At 49.5% G+C, this 17,529-nt stretch overlaps 1 protein-coding gene across 4 annotated transcripts in view; it reads right to left on the bottom strand.

The window, feature by feature from the left end:
* RNF220 (ring finger protein 220) overlaps positions 1–17,529 on the bottom strand; it is a 210,267-nt gene that overhangs the window by 51,680 nt on the left and 141,058 nt on the right. For 3 of the 4 annotated variants that reach the window (XM_071436576.1, XM_071436577.1, XM_071436578.1), the window contains 3 exons: positions 16,808–16,853; positions 7,233–7,328; positions 3,057–3,099 (listed from right to left, as the gene is read on the bottom strand). In XM_071436576.1, the coding sequence (XP_071292677.1) occupies positions 3,057–3,099; positions 7,233–7,328; positions 16,808–16,853 (185 nt within the window). Of the gene's footprint in view, positions 1–3,056; positions 3,100–3,246; positions 3,427–7,232; positions 7,329–16,807; positions 16,854–17,529 lie in introns of those variants that run through there. The other variant, XM_071436575.1, reaches the window with a different exon arrangement.

The raw sequence follows: 17,529 nt of genomic DNA, 5'->3' as shown, positions 1-17,529 counted from the left end.
TGACACTATTCTCTGAGGTTGGCACCTACTTAACCTGCTGAACCCATGTTCTGATACACTAAGCCAAACTTTGTGCCTCTAATTTTGAGCACTGCTCTGCACTGCTAAACTCCACAAGCATCAATTTACAGGGTGGCTTAAAGTTTCCAGTTTGGCAACACTGGAAATAAGGCAAATGAAAGAAATGCTTCCTTTGTCACACAGATTCATCAGGAACTAGCACCTCATATGCCTGGGTTCACAAGGACACAACCTCTGGAAAGTGAGTTTAGCACAGGTGAGAGGTGCAGGATTAACTCACTGAGGCTGACAGGGAAGTTGTGATACAAACACTCAACCAAGAGCCTAACAGACAGAACATTAATCTCCTGCTCCTGAGCTTGAAAATGCATTTGCCTTACTTACAGCTCAATTTAAGTCACAGGCTTGACTTGCAGAATTAAAATTCTGGCCAGTCAGGTACATGTGAACCATGTTGCTATCAGGACCTAATCATGTTGTGGCCAGGCCAACAGAAGACATTTCCCTCTCTACCTTCTCTTCCCTTAGCTCTTTTTGCACATTCCCAAATGAACACAACAGGATGGAAAACATCAAGGTCCAAACAAGACTGGGCACAAACAGCCTGGGCAGCCAAGATTAGAGTCAAGGACAATGTGAAAGAAGAGCAAACACTGTGAGTCCTTTTTATGGGAGGAGTTTCCAGAAGTGCTTCTGGAACTCAGCTCATAAATGCCTGACAGAAACACCAAGATAAACTGGTTACAACAGTATTGAAAAGTACACATAAAACATCATAAAACAAATGAAATAGATTTTTATTTGACAGACTGCATTTGCTATATCTTAAGTTTCTGCAGTGTGTCAATGAGAATATGAAACAAAGAGTCAGTTGTCCTTGGACAAGTCCTACACAACTTCTGTTCATGTAAAATAATCAGGATTAGGAAACTAAAGTTGCATGATTGATTAGAAGCTCATTAAAACATGAGAGATAAATAAGAGGTTTTTTTCTCTAAAGCACTCCAGTGTTCTCCATCTAAAGCATTACTACTCAAATTACTCAACAATAAGGTGGCATAGCTTACAAATACTGCAATTATTTCAGTACAAACAGATGTGGAGGAAGAAACTAGAAAGCAGCCAGTGTTCAGAAGTACAAATGTAAAGACACATGCAGAGAAAGGAGCAGAAGAATCCACCCAACCATGTGGCTGGGTGCAGACTGGACCAGACATCACCACAGATATGTTCTGGGAACAGCAGTAATCAGTGACAAAAAGCTAAGGTCAGAAGGAACTAGTCCTGATCTAATCTGACCTTCTTTGGGACCCAAAGCAATTCACCTGAATTTCTGCATCCAGCTCCCTGACATCTGGACCCTCTTCATCTCAGGGTGAAGAAGAGAACGGACAGGAAACCCCAGCACTATTAGGGCAGCACATATATTCTTTCATTTAGGATATGGCTGTACCACAAAAGGTACATAAAGAAGAGTAAAACGTCCAGCAAAAACAATGCAAATGCTGTACAGAACTACCTGCCTCCCTTTAAATGAGCACAGGTTCACAAAAACATCCAGAAGAGCTCCCAAAAGGAGATCACAGTCTACCCAGACTGTGCTGCAGCCCTGCTTTGGGACAGAGACAAAAGCACGAAGCAATACTGAGCCAGTTCAGCTGAGCACGCTCTCACCGAGAGCTTTGTCTCACGCTGAAGGACACCACAACACCAAGAATTTCACAAGTCTGGCTCAGACTTAAAAAAAATATTTAAAATAAAGTGACTGCACCTTAATTGCTGGCCTGAAAAAAGGTGGAAGGAGAGAGCTTAGCCCTAGCTATCCAACTATGATAAAGGAACAGTTTGACATCCTTGACCCCAGAGACCTCAGTCACACAAAACAAGTCCCCACAGAGCAGCACCTCGTGTATCTGGGCCATCTGAACTCTGTGTCTGTCAGCACTTGCAGCTCCCTGCACTCATCCTGGAGTGCAGAGTGAGCACCTGCCAGCAGTTACCTGTCACTGGTGCAAGGCAACTCCTTTCTTTGTTCTACAGCTTAACAGACTTTCTGGAGTTTGCAGTTTTTTGGCCCTCTGGGTTGATATTTAAAAATCCTAAGGCTAGCTCTGAATTCACCTATGTATAACTTATCAAAGTTCTGGATCAGTAGCTTCTATTTGCTTAAGACTACGCTAAACATGGAGGGCTTCAAATTCAAGCAAAGTGTTTTCTATCAACACACTCTAAACCTTTTTGTTATTTTGTTCAAGCAGATCTTCTTCTAAATAAACTCCACATGCTCATCAGAGGTGTTATAGTGAACTATCACATCAGGAAGCTCGATATTAATGAGCCTCCTATTAACTAAATAACAAAATTCTGACTAAATATTACATACTAAAGTAGCTACAAGCAGCACAAAACCAGATGACAGAACATTGTTATTGTGTACATGGTAAATTCTGACCTCTGAACTTTGAGAAAAGTTTCAACTTCTTCAGCTCTAATAAAAAAAGTTTCCTTTCAGCTTCTCTTTCCAATTTCAAAGCAGAGGGATGGGCTTCCTTTCTCTGAAACTATGTCTGATTTGGTTTTTAAATACCAGGCCACTGTCCACTAGAAACAGTTGTTTACTTGTTAGGAGCATCCGCTGATACAACAATAAAAATACCACACCGGCATCTGTAGGTTTGAGAGGAAAAAAAACCCAAACAAAACAAACCATGACGTCAGATGACGCTCAGGCTTCCTAAAAGTTTACTGCAAGATGCAGCCATGTGAGCTGTGAAAGCTCAGCAGCCGGGCCCCGCACAGAAAGCACGGCTTTGGGGCCTGCTTTACACCGGCTGGGGGATCCCGGCGGGGGGGGCTGGGGCTGAGCGCGGAGGGCTTCACCCGAATGCCCCCTGCGCCCTCCCGACAAATCGAGACCCCGGCGGGGCTGGTGGCGGCTCCTGGCCTGCGGTGCGGGGGACACGGGGGTGCCACACAACTCGGCCCAACTCTAGAAACTTCTCCGGAGGGGCAGGCGCGATGGGGGCCGCACTCACCGTTCAGCCGGGTCTGCCGGTTCGCTCGCACCCGCAGGAAGGTCTGCAGAGGGGAGACAAGAGCGTCAGGACGCGGATGTAAACAACTCTCCCCTCGCCCGTACACAAGGCCCGGCCCGGTCCCCCCACTCCCCGCGCATCCCCGGGACAACGCTCCGTCCGCGGGCCTCCCCCCCGCCGCAGCACCCACCTCTTCCCGGCCCCCGCCGCCGGGCCCCCTCTTGCCGCTCTGCATAGCCGCGGGCGCCGCGGGCGGGCGGCGGGCCCGGGATGCGGGTGGATGCGGCGCGGCCCGGCGGGCGCCGCCGATCAGCCCCCGGCGGCCGCCGCCATGTTGGCCCCGGTCATGTGACCCGCGGCGCGCGGGTGAGAGTTCAGCAGGCAGTTCCCATGACAACCGACAGGGGGCGGCAGCGCCCGGCGAGCCCGGCCAATCAGAGCCCCGGGGCGGCTGGAGCCCGGAGGATCTGGCCAATCAAAATTCAGGGGTTACGGGGGGGGACCCTGTGTACCTGACCAATCAGAAATAAGAGATTACTGGGACCCTGGGGCACCTGGCCAATCAGAAATCAGGGGTTACTGAGACCAGGGAGTGCCTGGTCAATCAGGAATCAGGACCCACTGGAATCCAAGGGGCCATGATTAATCAGACCCCAAAGGCAGGTTGCTACCCCGAGGCAGCTGACCAATCAGAGCCTGGGAGCAACTGGGAAGGAGTTTTCCCGGTTTCCTTGTCCAACAGATTCCCGTGTCCAATAATGATTGAGCACCCTTCAGGCCCAACGTCACTGGCCAATCAGAGCCTTAGCCCTAAAAATAACCCAAAGACACTGACCAATCAGGCACCAGCGTGCCACTCTCCAACTTCCTCTGCCCAATCAGAGACTGGGGCCCAAGGGCTCTTGGCCAATCAGAATCCAGGGATAATAAGACCCAAATGCAGGAGGCCAGTGGGCTCTACTGTGGTTCTTGCCATGCCCTGGCCCTGCCATGCAGCCCCCAGGGCCTGCCCTGGCTGGGGGAGTCGAGCGTCGGAAAGCAGAGCCCTGGGAAGTGGAGCCCCATCCTTCCCTCTGCATCTGCCGGGGCCAGGCTGAGCATCCACCTCAGCTCCAGGGCTCTGACACCTGCCTGCCCTGCCCAGAAATGGCCCCTACCACCTTGGCTACAGGTGAAGCCTGCGCTTTCCAGGCACTCCCCCCTCTTTTCCTTTCCATGGTTCAGCAAACCTGGGCAGTCAGAACTGTCTCATGGGTTTCCCTCCCATATCTGCACAGTTGTGGAGGAGGATGGCCTCAGCAGACTGGCCGGAAGTTGGGAAAGAGCTAAGGGCTACAAATTGGGCAGCAGAGGCTCCTTTACACACAAATCCCATCTGTTCCCCTCTCTGCAGACTCCTCAGACTTTGTTTCCTGGAATCAAACCTACATTTTGGGTCTCCTCTCTGGCCCCTGTGACAGTCTGTCAGTTCTTTTTCAGAGGGAAAACAAAAACCACTCCGGTAAACGTTTTGCTGCCCCAGATGATGATGGCAGCTGGACAGTTCAGTGCTGGCTGGTGAGCTTTGCAGTCTGTCCTACATCCCAGCACTGCCTGCCTGCTGAACATGCAGCTGGATTTTCATACATGGCTTACTTATAAAATCACAGCTGCTGATTGTTGGCTTTACCCTTTTAATGAATTGAGCTGTCTTTTGGGAGGCACGCTTACCTGAGCATGGGGGGAGGGAGGTGAGCCTTCCCTGGACAAGGATTTTAGGCTTTTGCTTACACTACACTTGCTATTCAATAACAAATATTCTGTGGGCTCCCTTCTAGCCTGAAATGCCATCTTTGCAGTACGATGTTTCACTTGCAATTTGCTGTTGATTTCTCCACTGGGTATTCAGGGTTTTATCTAAATGTAACCAAAATTGCTTTGTTTTTACTCAAAGCTCCATCTGACAGAACATACTGTAAGAGGAGTAGCCCCTACTGACCAAATCCATTGGCTGCCACTACCTCTGTCTGATCAGTTTCCATGTACCAAACTCCAGCAAGCAGGCTTGGCACAGGGGAGGCAGGAGATGCCTCCTCCCCACATCCAGGAGCCCCCCCCCACTGCCTTCACTGCAGCCTCCTCTCAGCATGGGGAGCAATTCAAGCAGCCCTAGTGCTGTGCAAGCCCCTATTTCCATAGCACTCCTATTCATTAATCTCCTTCCCTAAGTATCCCCATTGGTACATAAGCACAAAGACTGAGAAAACTGAGCCACCGGAATTCTGAAAACCCAAACGCCAATAACTCACGTTCTAGCATGTTACTAATACAGTGTATAATCATCATTAGATCACAACACAAGGGACAGTCATAATTCCAGCACACCTCTGCATATGGAAAGCTAAATTTCGCAGCCCTTAAAATCACCACCGTGATAGTCTTCTGCTCTGCTTCCTGGGCTTTTTCCCTTGGCAAGCCAGGCAGACTGAATTCTTGTTCATATTGTGGCTTTATTAAGAATACACGGAGGCTTTACACACCCTTGGCACCCACTCTGAGGTCCCTTTACACTAGCAGTGCAGTGTAACTCAGCCAGTACAAGCATAAATGAAAATCAGGCCCTAGAGGTGTTTTCTCCCTGCAGTGCAGACGTACAACTCCCATTACACATTTGCATTAAGGGCTGCAACCCTCCATAAAATATGCTCACAAACTTAAAGCACATTAGGGAGTAGCTGGACTCAGCACATAGAGGGGCTTCTGCTAAGAATATTTGTCTTTGAATATGACATAATAAAAATGTACAGGAACAGAGGGCTGCAAGGGGCCACCAATCTCACAGAGACTGATGTCTGGCAGCGTGGGAAGTGAGGGGGGGCTCTCCAACAAAGGCGCCATAGTAAAAATCTCTTCCATGCTCTTTTGAAATGAGCATAATTTATTTATTAGCCTTAATAAACAGGCAGGAAAGAGAGCAGGATTACCTGAAACAGGCATTTCTGTATCTTCTGCAAGGTTTTGCTTCTTTTGCTTTGCTCCAGCTTTTATTGTTCATGGGAAAGTAAAGCGGCTGTGACATGACACCAAGTTATACCTCAAAGCCACATGGGAATATGATCCACAACTGATAGTATAACCAATAAATAGGACAGAGGATGGAATAATGGGCAACAAATGTACAAATCTGCTACTAACAGGACCCATCTTCAGGAACACATGTTATTACTAGGTCTGCTTAGTAAGAGCCTCAGCACTGGTCATCAGCCTCTCTCTACAGGCTCAGACAGAGACTTGGCATGTGCAAAGTGGCTGGTGCAGGAAGATATGAGTGTCTGCCTGACCCTGGGCACAGGGTATGGCTGCAGACGACCACAGAATAGAGAGTGATAGGTGTTTGCCACGCTGGTATAGCCTCAGCCCACCCAGCCTGTCTGCACAGCAGGTGGACGCAAGCTTGGGTCTATGCTGATGACCCACATTAATTTATCTGCTGTTATTAATTTTATTAGATATTATATTAAATTAAGATATTAATTTATCTTTCAGAGCCTACTTGAAGCCAGTGGCTGAGTACAGACTTGCAGCCAAAGAGTTGGATGTGTGTTGAGTTGTAGTCAAGTGTGCCAGCCTGCCCTAAAAACACACACGGACTTACAACCAGCCAAGCTGTACTTGTGCTGCTCCCCTTTTCATTTCTTGCTCCATCTTCCTCAAGTTTTACTCATGGCATCACCAAAGTCAAGACCTGCTCCTCCTCTGGGAAGAGAGTGTTTTATAAAACAGGCTGGCATGGCTGTAGATTGTCCACTCATTTCTGTCTTGGATGGGAGTCATGAGTAAAAAACGTCACTTCTCTGAACGCTTCTCAATGGGCACAGGGTGGGTTATGACAAGCATAGCCATGGAAATGAGACCAAAATGGTGATTATAATGCAACAGAAACCTCTACAAAGATTTAAAAACATTTTAAAATACCACAGTGGTTCTAGTCAGAGCTGGGAGGACTTTGCAGACAAAATCCCACCTTCTCAGTCCTGTGAGGGGCCAAGTGTTCATGTCCCCATGATGTTGGTGGGGGAACCAGGGCAGTGATTGCATAGCCAAGAGCAAGGCTGTCACACAGAGAGAGCTGTGGGCACTGGGTTGTGCTGGCTCCCTGCCTAAGGCCGAGACCAGCAACAGCATCTGCCTGCTTACCTGGTATCTGTCTGAGTGATGGATGTCATCTGAGGAGTGGGGTGATGCTGTCGGAGAATCTCCTTCCCGCTTGATTGAGGCCGACAACAAAATTGACTGCAAAAGAAAGGAGAAATTCATGTTGTGAGCACTGTCGAGCTCTCTGCCTGTCTCTGAGCTGTCCTCAAAGCCATGGACAGCGTCTGCTGAGCTGTGGAACTGTGCTGGGATGGAATACTGGGCTGTGGGTCTGGCTCTGCTCTTTGCAAGGGACTCTGTCCCATGAGGGCACCGGGCTGCTGGGTCTAGGAAAGTACAAATGAATGGGACAGTCATTTTTACCCCAGGTCTGGTGGCTGGGGCAGAATCAGGCCCTGCTGGAAATGATATGTGAGGACCACACCAGAAATTCTCATGATAAGGCACAGGAGTGCTGAGGTGGAGCAGTGCTTACATGTCCTCATCTGCCCTTTCTAAGTGCCACTAAATCTCTCAATAGCTTTGTAAACTGCTCTAAAGCTCTCAGCACCTTTGCAGTGCAACTACCTCTTCCTTCAGTAATTATGCTATTTATTTTAATAAGTAGCACAGAAAAAAAAGGGCCTTTTAGAAGGTTAAAAAGCTCTGTGATATTTGAGACCTAAGAGATCACTGATAAACTTCAAGTCCATAGTAGGTAAGTCTAAATTCTACACACAGTGAACTCTAGCAGGAAAATTACTATGGGAGTTGGACAGCATCTGAAGAAATGTACACTGAGTTGCAATTGAACTTGATGATTAGAGTACTTTGAGGGAAAAATGCAATTTAAAATTCTATCTAAAATTATAAATTACCTAAACTAGGCTAAATATAGCCCACTATATGGTGAAAAAATGTGCACTGGAAATGCAGTTCTGCAGATGTTTGTTTCTGAGAATCAGCTGGCAAGATTTGACAATAAATGACTGCTTGGAGATGTGTGTGTTTGTGAAGGGAAGTGTAGATATCATCTGAATTGGACAGGTCAAGTGTGGTGACAACATTATTAAAACGCATAATACCTTGGAGAAAGGCAAGTATTCCAGAAATATTTGCCTCTGGGCTGAAATGAAACATGAAAAAATGTGCATTTTTTGGGAAAGATATGAGAAAATGGAAAAATTACTCAGCATACAAATTGGTTCAGTCAGCAGCAAGCAATCCCCCAGGCTTGGACAGGAGAACAGCACAGCAGTGCAGCCAGCACGGGCATGGAGGGAAGGCAGGCTCAGGGTGGTGGCGGAGGAGGAGAGTTTGGGTACTGAGTTTAACCCCATGGGTGTGAGCTGCCAGCCCTGCCCTGAGGGAAAGAGGCATGTCCAGTGTGCAGTGCACATCTCTGCCATAAAGCCCAGCTCTACTGGCTCTGGGGAGATGTGATGTCCTGAAAGGGGTCACAGAGGAGTTGCCTGCTGGGGTGCTCGGTTATTTCCTTGGACGAAACCATTTCTGCCCACTGAGGGCTGTGCTGACCACATCTTGGGGCTGGCTTGCTCCTCAGCTCAGCCCAACAGGGATGCCAGGCACTGGGAGGGGCAGTGGGAGACCATGGGGCTGGGGGCACCCATCAAATGCTGCCTCAAGAGCCCAGCCTCCACTTTCCAGGGGACAGATGGGCAGGGCAGGGACGCTCTCTGGCTTCATGTGTTGGCTAAACCCAACTGCTAATGGGCTTTGGTGAACAGCTCATTTATTTCTGGAAAAGCCCTCTGCAGAATTTCTGTAGAGTGCAGTCCCAAAGCTCCTGCTGTTGTTTAGTTTTGTTATTTTCTAAATAGAGAGTGAAGACCATTTTTGAATAAGCAGGATTGCACATGTCCTAAAAAACCACAGGGATAAGGCTCAAAGCATTCAGTTGTGACTCAGAATAACAGAGTAACAGTTAATGCCCTAAAAACCCAAGCATCTTGGAGCTGGAAGGGTTAAATCTGTTTTGTCTTCCAATGTATTCTAGAAAAGGGGAAAAAATACCCATCTCCCCATTCCTCGACGACAGACAGACAAACCCTGCTTGCCTCCTGCTCCCCCCCCTCAGCTTCTGGTAGCTCTAATCCAATATTATTATGTGAAAAATGGTTGGGCTAGCTATGGAGACAGTAAATTAAACGTTATGTATTAGTTTTTAGCGTGTGGTCCTAGGAAGAATGCTGGCCCCATTTATTCCACAAACCTCCTGAGCACCATGGCAATGACCTCTGGAAAAATGCAGGGCTAAACTAATCCCAAAGATGTCAATCTCGAGGCCTCTTCTACATACACTTGCAGTTTAGATTAATAAACTGTCTATTTTTAAATTGTGTGCAAGCACTTCAATTTTAAATACCTTGCCGGCATGTTAAACACAGCGTTAGAGATGCCAAGTCACACTTCCCCTTCACTCTTAGGGAACTTGACTTCATTTGTTTTTCTCATTTCCCTGTGCTGTGCCACACTTTGCCTCTCGGGCAGCCATGGGGGCAGGCAGGGATGCAGGCTCAGAGGCTGAGGGATTAGAAAAGGCACTCGCCACCAGGGTGACTTTCATTCCTACAGGAGGCCAGCCTCAACAGTCCCAATTTTGGCTTCTTTTACCCCAGATTGTCATGGTGAGGCTGTTTTCCAGTGTCTGAGCAGTGAGGATGCCTGACCACAGCATACCAAGCCAAGGATTTGCTGTGGTCAGGCATCCTCACTGGTCCACTCCATCCTGCGCCACTCTGCTCATTCCCACACTGCTCCTGGCAAGCAGAGGAAGGGTAGCGATACAATTCCCATTCCTCTGTCAACTGCATTCTAGGAAGATGGCTGTGGAGCGAAAAGGTGCTCTCCCAGCCCTCATGCATGCCCATGCTGCATGGCAGACCCAAATTCTGGCATCCCAGCCCAAAAGCATGGCACTGTGTGCAGACAGGCCTGATGTGGAGATGCTCTCTACCATGGGACCAGATTCTTCAGCATTATGGGAACAAGCCTTGATGCTGAGATGCCCCTTTTCCTTTGGGTTAAGGCCACCAGCCAGCTCATCCATGCCTGGCTGCCAGTACATTCCAGATGCCCTTCAGAGTGTGTCTGAGTGAGGATATTGGGGGGAAAGGACCCTCCTTCCTCCCTGGTCTCCCCTCCACAACTCACACCATCAAAGCTGGAGCAAGGGCTGTGTGTGAGTGGTGGTTCAGCTTCATATTTCTCCCTCCCCTTTAAATCATCTCTCCATTGGGTAGAGGCACTCTCTGTGGAGGTTATAAACCCTGAGAGGATCAGACTGAGCATTACACCTGGGGCAAGCTAAATAAAAAAAGGTCACCGGCGCTTTTTAAACATGGACAAAAAAGCAGTAAAATGTGTTTGAAAAAAAAAAATCTGGCATTAAATCATGACTTTTTGCCTGCCTTGCCTCATTAAAAGTGGCCTTTTGGAAGGTAAAATTATCATTGTAAGTGATAAGATCTTTAAGAAAATAATTCACGGCTTCTTCACCCTTTAATATGATAGCCGCCACCGGCTAATTTTTTTCTTAATGGCAACGAGGCCATCAATCTTGTCCAAGCCCTGTACTCCCTCCTTCCTCCTGCCCCTCCTGCCATCCTGGGCAGCCATGGCCCTGCTCAGTGATTCCTTCCTGCCTCTTGGAGCCCAGCTGTGCCGTGCCATGGATCAGAGACGTGTCTGGATGTGCCCAGATCAGAGATGTGTCTGGATGTGCTACAGAGAAGAAATGTGTCGGATGTGCCACGGAGAAGAGATGTGTCTGGATGTGTCATGGAGAAGAGATGTGTCTGGATGTCCCCAGATCCTGAGGGCACATCAGCCTCGCTCACACTGCAAGGCTCCCCTTGGTCGCTCCTGACATGCTCCATGGACCTGCAATCCTGCAGAGATCAGCTGGGAACCCTTCAGCAGCTCACCCAAACGAGGAGCAACACCGAGTTTACATAGATAAACACGGGGGCAGGTTTGGAATGAATCAAATGTGCATCCTGCAGCCTGTATGCCAGCTGCTGTGATGGGAGGCCATCGATCCCCAGGCCTGCTCCTCCCTGCCGGGCCGCAGGAGCCGTGGGCAGCACTGAGGCAATGTCACCAAGGACACCCTTGCCAGCCCACTAGCGGCTCCTGACCTCCAGGCGTGGGCCCCGGGCAGCACGGAGAGGGCCGGGGGTCAGGGAGCAGCCGCCAGCGCCGGGAAATGGATGGAAATTGCCGGCACACGCCGCCCCCAGCCCGAAGCGCGGCCTCTCGCCGGCAGCCGGGGCAGGTGTCAGCGTCGGGACAGCCCAGCCCACGGCTCTGACATTCTGCTGCCTCTCAAGGCCAGTCATTTGAGAGTATTAAAGTGCTGGACTCCTCTTTCTGAGAGCCCTGGAAAAACATAAGGAGTCTATTTTTCTTAAACAATCCATCACAGCTGCTGTCAGCAGAACAAATACCCTAACCCTGCTTTTTATGTATCTATATGGCCTTTTAAATTTTTTTCTTTTTTTTTTCTTTTTTTTTTTTTATTTTTTTGGCACAAAGTGTTCCCTGCTTGATGCATTCAGCCTTAACTCTGCCGTCTAAATAGGTACTTATCACTTAACATGGAGGTGATGGCTTGACATGTTTTCTGTCTCCTGCCCTCCCCTCCACGGTAGGGAAGACGTCAAAGTGTTGCTAATAGCTGTTATCACTTGGGAACTGTAACCTGAAAGCAATAAGTGATACCAGGCCTTGCTGTGATTTCCCCCCTTAACTCTGCTAGCCGTTTTTTATGTTATTGCTGGAGGATACCCGACACAAAGATGCTACTATTAGAGCTGAGTTTCCTAGAAGCTTTTGGAGGGTCCACATTTGCTCCCGGGAAAAGTTAGAGGTAAAATTATCTAGTGGCTTTTAGCTGGCAGAGATAAAGGTGGGATGGAGCTGGGGATGAAAGGCTTAAATGTGAGAAGTGTGTGAATGGCAAATAGAAATAATGGTATGAGCAGCTTCTGGCCTTCACTGAAAAATTCCGGTGGTTCCCAAGCAGAATAAGCTTACAGAAATGTGAGCTACTAATTAATTTCTGTGCATGTCACAGTGACACCTGGGATCGTAATGGAGCTCTGCATCCTCTTGGAAGAGACACCAGCTACATGGAGGGAAAAGGGGCCCCTTTCAGCAGAACTGCCCATCAGCACTCTGGAGATGGAGGAGGAAAGAGGTCTGGCCCAGGTCTGCCCCTCTCTGCTCCTTCTGCCAAATGCAGTGGTTTCCCCTGGTCTGACAGGAGGGTACAGCTGTTTGGCCTAAGGGGAGTGAGGGGCTTTGTTTGGTCATGGGGCAATTTGTTTTATGGAATAAAACCTGGCAGATACTTGGTTTTGGAGTGATTCTGGTATTCATCACCCAAACTGCAGGAAGCAAAGCCAACTAACACTCATCCTACGTAATTTCCTCTCCTTCACATATCTGTGGGCCGTTTTCATGTCCCCAGATTGGCAATAGCTTTGCCACAATACTCAGATTTAGCTTTTAAATCTTTCCTTGTAAATCAGAGTTACAGGGGGAGGGAGCACAGATAGGGGAATGACTTTGCCAACCTCCCACTCTGTCAGTGACACAAGAGAAGGAGTTAAAACCCCAGGGCACTGACACCCGTCCCCCATCCCTACCACCATGGACATGATATGAAGAAGTTAAATGATTGTGCTAGAAATTTCATCTCAAGTGAGGCAGCTGGGAAGGGCTAAATACAGACATTCTGTCAAGGTTTAAGGCTCCAAATCTCGCTTGCTTCAAAGCTCTTTTTCCTTGGAGGGCTTTAGTGGTCAAATTTCCCACTTGATGTTGTAATTCTCTCTCAAACTGCTCGGTGAAGCTGTAAAATCACGGGGTGGGTGGGGGAAGCAAAGAGCTCTGGCCCTGTGGCTGGGTTCCCAGCTCTGCCGGAGGTCTGGGAGCAGAGTGCTGGCTGCCTGCCTGAGGGCACCCTCTGTGGAGCTGGGTGCACACCTAAACAAACCAGCCACAGGCAGCTGCTGGGGGCGTGGGATGGATTTTGCTCGTGGCCACTCATGTCAGTGTGTGCAGCAAGAGCACAGCCAGGACTGGGAGTGGAAAAGGCAATTTGCAACCATGTATTAGCAGTGGAAAACGAATGCTGAATCCACCACAAGAGCTGGGATGTTTCATGAACCCAGTCTCTTCCCCTTCAGTGATCAGTACCAGCTCTTCCACAGGGGATATAAGTTTACCTGTTAGGTGACAGGTAACAGTCTGCAGCTAATACCCTGAAATACAGACAGTAGTGAAGTGCTCTTAGGTAGCAAGAAGGATCTGGGGATGCTGACTCTCCAGTTAGCACCAGCTGCTCAAGGAACAGTGGGAACAGTTGGATTTACACCTCACCAACATGGGTTCAACCCAATATGTGCTCCTCTCCTGCCTTGCAAGAGGCAGTCGAAGCAAGGGGAGAAAGGCAAGGGGAGAGCATGAAGTCTGGGGAGGATACCCAAGGGAACCTCTCACTGCTGATAGCTGTGTACAGACTCCTGGACAGCCACCAGTGCAAATGGAGTTTGGTGTACTCCATATGCCTCTGTGAGACATTCCTGCTGCCTGCTCTGCCTGAAACCCAGGCTCTGGCCATGCTGGAGAGTGCTACAGGGAAGCTCAGGCCTCACAGAGGTCTGGGGCATGGCTGGCTTGGACAGACCTTCAGAAAGGGACCTTCGGGGCGCCGTTTGCTTGTCAAAGTGCTTTGTCCCCACTGGTGTATCACCATCTATTAGGCTTGGTCTCGAAGGGCAGATGAGGATCCTGAACACTGATCAGGATCTGTGGTGCTCAGGGCTGCCCTTTGAGCTGCCTTTGCAGAGAGGGAGCCCAGGCACCAAGCAGTGGTGCTGCCTGGAGCCCCAGCTTGCAGCCCTTGCTGGGCTGTCACTGCCTCAGTCAGCTCTGATAATAGAAGAATCTGATACAATAATCCTGCATTCATCACATCCCATGTTGAGTGATTGGATTTTCTTTGACATATTGCCATGAAAATTGACCCAGTGCAGTGAGTGACAGCTCTTCAGGGGCAGGGGAGCAGTGAGAGAGGAACATGCATTCACATCTGGGCTTTTATTGCCCAGAGAGATGTTTGCTGGGGCAACTGTGGGGAAGAAGTGGTAGCAGAGCTAGGCCACAGAGCATGAGAAGATTAAATCCCCAGTTCCAGCTGCCCCACAGGAAGAGCCTCAGGCCAGCACAGAAGTGGCAATGGTAGTGATGCTATGGGCAAAGGCCCTAAATGAGCCCTAAAGTGGAGTTAGAGCCACTGGTGACCACAGAAGTAACTACCAGCCTGCAGCCATTCCAGTTTCCATGTCCCTGAGTGAAACCAGCCTGCCCTTGTTTGTCTTGCCATTGGATGCTCCTCAGGGATGGGGAGGTGCAGCCCCTTCTCCCATTGCTGAGCTGCTGGAGCTGCTGGCCTTTTTGCTGGCAGCAGGAAAAGGACTGGCCAGGAAACATTGCAGCAGTCCCCTTCCACCAGTTCAGAGTGGTACAGATCTTCCCTGGAGGTGCCTGCCAAACCTCCAGTGATGCCTGGGTGCCTGGACATGGACTGCCAGCCCACTCCAGGGCTCTGTACCCCATCCCTCTGCCTGGGACTGTATCAGAGGGACTTCACAACCTGATGGGCTATTCATACCCCATGTTGCAAACATTCAGTGGGCACAAAGGAAAGGAGCAGCCTTCATCTCCCCACCACCCTCCTCCTCAATCCCACCTGGTTACAAAGGGGCCTTTAATATCAATCTCAGGTGAAGGTGACAGCACTGTGCCTTCCCATGCCACACAGGACTTGTCTCCCAGCAAAAGCCACATAGAAATAATGAATCCTCCTGGGCTGAGAAGCTTTCAAGCTCTCTGAGAAGGGAATGAAAGATTTCCTGATTTCACCCTCTCCCTCCCCGCTCTCCCGGCTTCTTGAAGTTAATGTTCTTAGTCCCAGACGTGACGGGCAAAGGGAAAAGATCCATGTGGTGACAGGGGACGATTGATCTCTTTTACATAGAACGACGCTCCAGTCCCAGTTTAATCCCCTTGCTCAAGGCAAATGGGATTCTTTGTCAATGGAAACTTCAAAAGCCTGGCCCTGCCGTGAGATGGACCTTCTTCTTTATCTGGTCTCTGTCAGTCACTCACTGTGTTTGCCTCCAAACAGCTAATCTGTCTTCCTAGCCATCCTTCTCCCTAACAGGAGATGTGTTTGGGACTGCTGAGTTATCTACACGGAGTCCTCATGGGGAGGGAATGGGAAGATTGCAGTCCAGAGGCTTTCATTTTGCTGGTGCCCTTTCCAGTTCCTTCAAGACATCCTAAGGCAGCCTCACACTCTGTGGATTATCAGCAGTGGTGGGTTTGGGGATTCCTCTCTGCTCTGCATGTTTTTGTGGGAGAAAGAGTCAGGTCTCCACTCTCCTGCATGACTATACTTTGCTCCAGGGCACAGGAGGAAAGTATGGTCATGCAGGAGACAAAGGTCTGGAGCACTATGGAGCATCATTGCAATTGCTTTTTTCCCTTGAACGATTTGGGAAATTGTTGGAGTTATTTGGGAGTCATCCCTACCTGCCAGGAGCTCAGGTCAGCACAGGGGCTCCCAGGCCTCTCCCTTGGTGGGGCAGACAAGGTGTTGATGGATTTGGCAAGACACCCAGCCCCAAGGAGAAAATCTAGAACTGAAATGTCAGTCTTTGCTTCTGACATCACAATCTAAAAAAATCACCATAAGCTTCCAGAAAAACCAATGGGGAATGAGACTGGAAGTTAATTCTAATAAAACAAGCATGAAGACATCTCCAGTGAGAGATGCCCTGCACTTGTCTGGAAGCCAGGAGCCTCCCTCACTTGGACTGTGTCAACAGAATTGTAGGAAAACCTGGGTCACTTGCCTTTGCCCACCTTGGAGAAGACAGCATGATTTTCAGAGGCTGTGCAATGCCCTACAGTGCTCCCTGCCTCCTGTTCACCGGCCCAAGCTCTGGTCTTTCCCACCCCCGTGCCACATGAAGTCCAGCTGACAGCAAATCAGTAAATTATGCCCTTTGCAGTGATGCCATGATGCTCTGTGAGTTTTATATTTCTGCATTGTGAGCCAAGGGGATGGGAACTGGGTCCTGGGGAGGGGGTTGAGACTAAGATGGGGTCTTTTAGTGATTTGGTCTCCTCCTTGGGTGTGCTTCACTCCCTTGAGGCAGGCCCACTCTCCCCTTCCAAAACTGGCATATGGCTCTGGCTCCAGGAACTCCCACACGTGATTTCCCAGGCTGAGCTCAGGCTGTGTGTGATCAGCTTTCATTAGCTGTCATTAGACACAATCTGGAGTCCCAGAGCCCAGCAGCTCCTTCAGCTCCTCCGTTCTTGGCTGCACAAGGAATGCAGACCCCTGTGCAGGGACTTGGCTGCTCCAGCCCAGTGGCTGAGTGGGGACAGCAGCTTTCCCCAGTGCCACCAGCCCCCAAAGTGTGGCACCTCCCTGGGACACATCAAGTAGCAGGACAGGGAGCGGGCTGGGAAGGTAAAGGGGTGAAAAGAGCATCCCTTGGGGGACAGGGAAAATATGTTGAGGTTTGCTCACTTACCTTGGGGGTGCCTGCTGCCATGGCATCCTTCAGGATGGAGCTCTTGCTGCCAAGAGAGAAGAGAACGAGATCAGTCACAAAACTGGCAGGCAAGGAGGAGAGTGCTTCGAGAGATCTCATGAGGTCAAATAGCAAAGCACATTGTTCCTCTTCCCTGGACCAACAAGAGCCTCCTCACCCTGCCTGGAGGGACATGGGAAGGAGGGCAGTGCCAACTATTTCTCCAGCTGCAACAAAGTGGTCATACGAGTGGAAGTCCCCAAACCAGCCACATGCGTCAAACACCAACTCTCCCCCTGCCTGGGGCTTGCAAAGCTCCTCTCCCAGCACTGGGAAAAGCAGAGAGCAAATCTGCAGGGGCATAAGGAAGAAAGCCAGGGAGACGGCAGCAGAGGTGGTGAGCCCTGTGAAGGGTCAGGCACAATGAAAAAAGGAGAATAGGAAAGAGAAGGAGATGAAATTGGTATAAGAGCAAGGGAAAAAAAGATTTCCTCAGCTCCAGGCACACCAGGGAAGCAGCAGCTCTGCTGGAGGCTGGAGTGATTTGTTAATTCAGCTTGCTCTCCATTTAGCAGGGAAGGAGGTCCCTACCCGGTGCTCCTCCTCGCCTGCCCTCGCCAGCGGGAGATGCTATAGATTTAATAACACCTTCCCCCCTCCAGACAGGTTAAACTTGAAACAATTACATATCAAAGCCGACATGGCGGGGAGGCCTGCACTGT

The sequence above is a fragment of the Agelaius tricolor genome, unplaced genomic scaffold (assembly GCF_023055355.1).
Source record: "Agelaius tricolor isolate 1412-34295 unplaced genomic scaffold, bAgeTri1.0.p SCAF_11, whole genome shotgun sequence".
Classification (NCBI taxonomy): domain Eukaryota; kingdom Metazoa; phylum Chordata; class Aves; order Passeriformes; family Icteridae; genus Agelaius; species Agelaius tricolor.
This window is presented reverse-complemented; position numbering and strand designations above follow the sequence as displayed.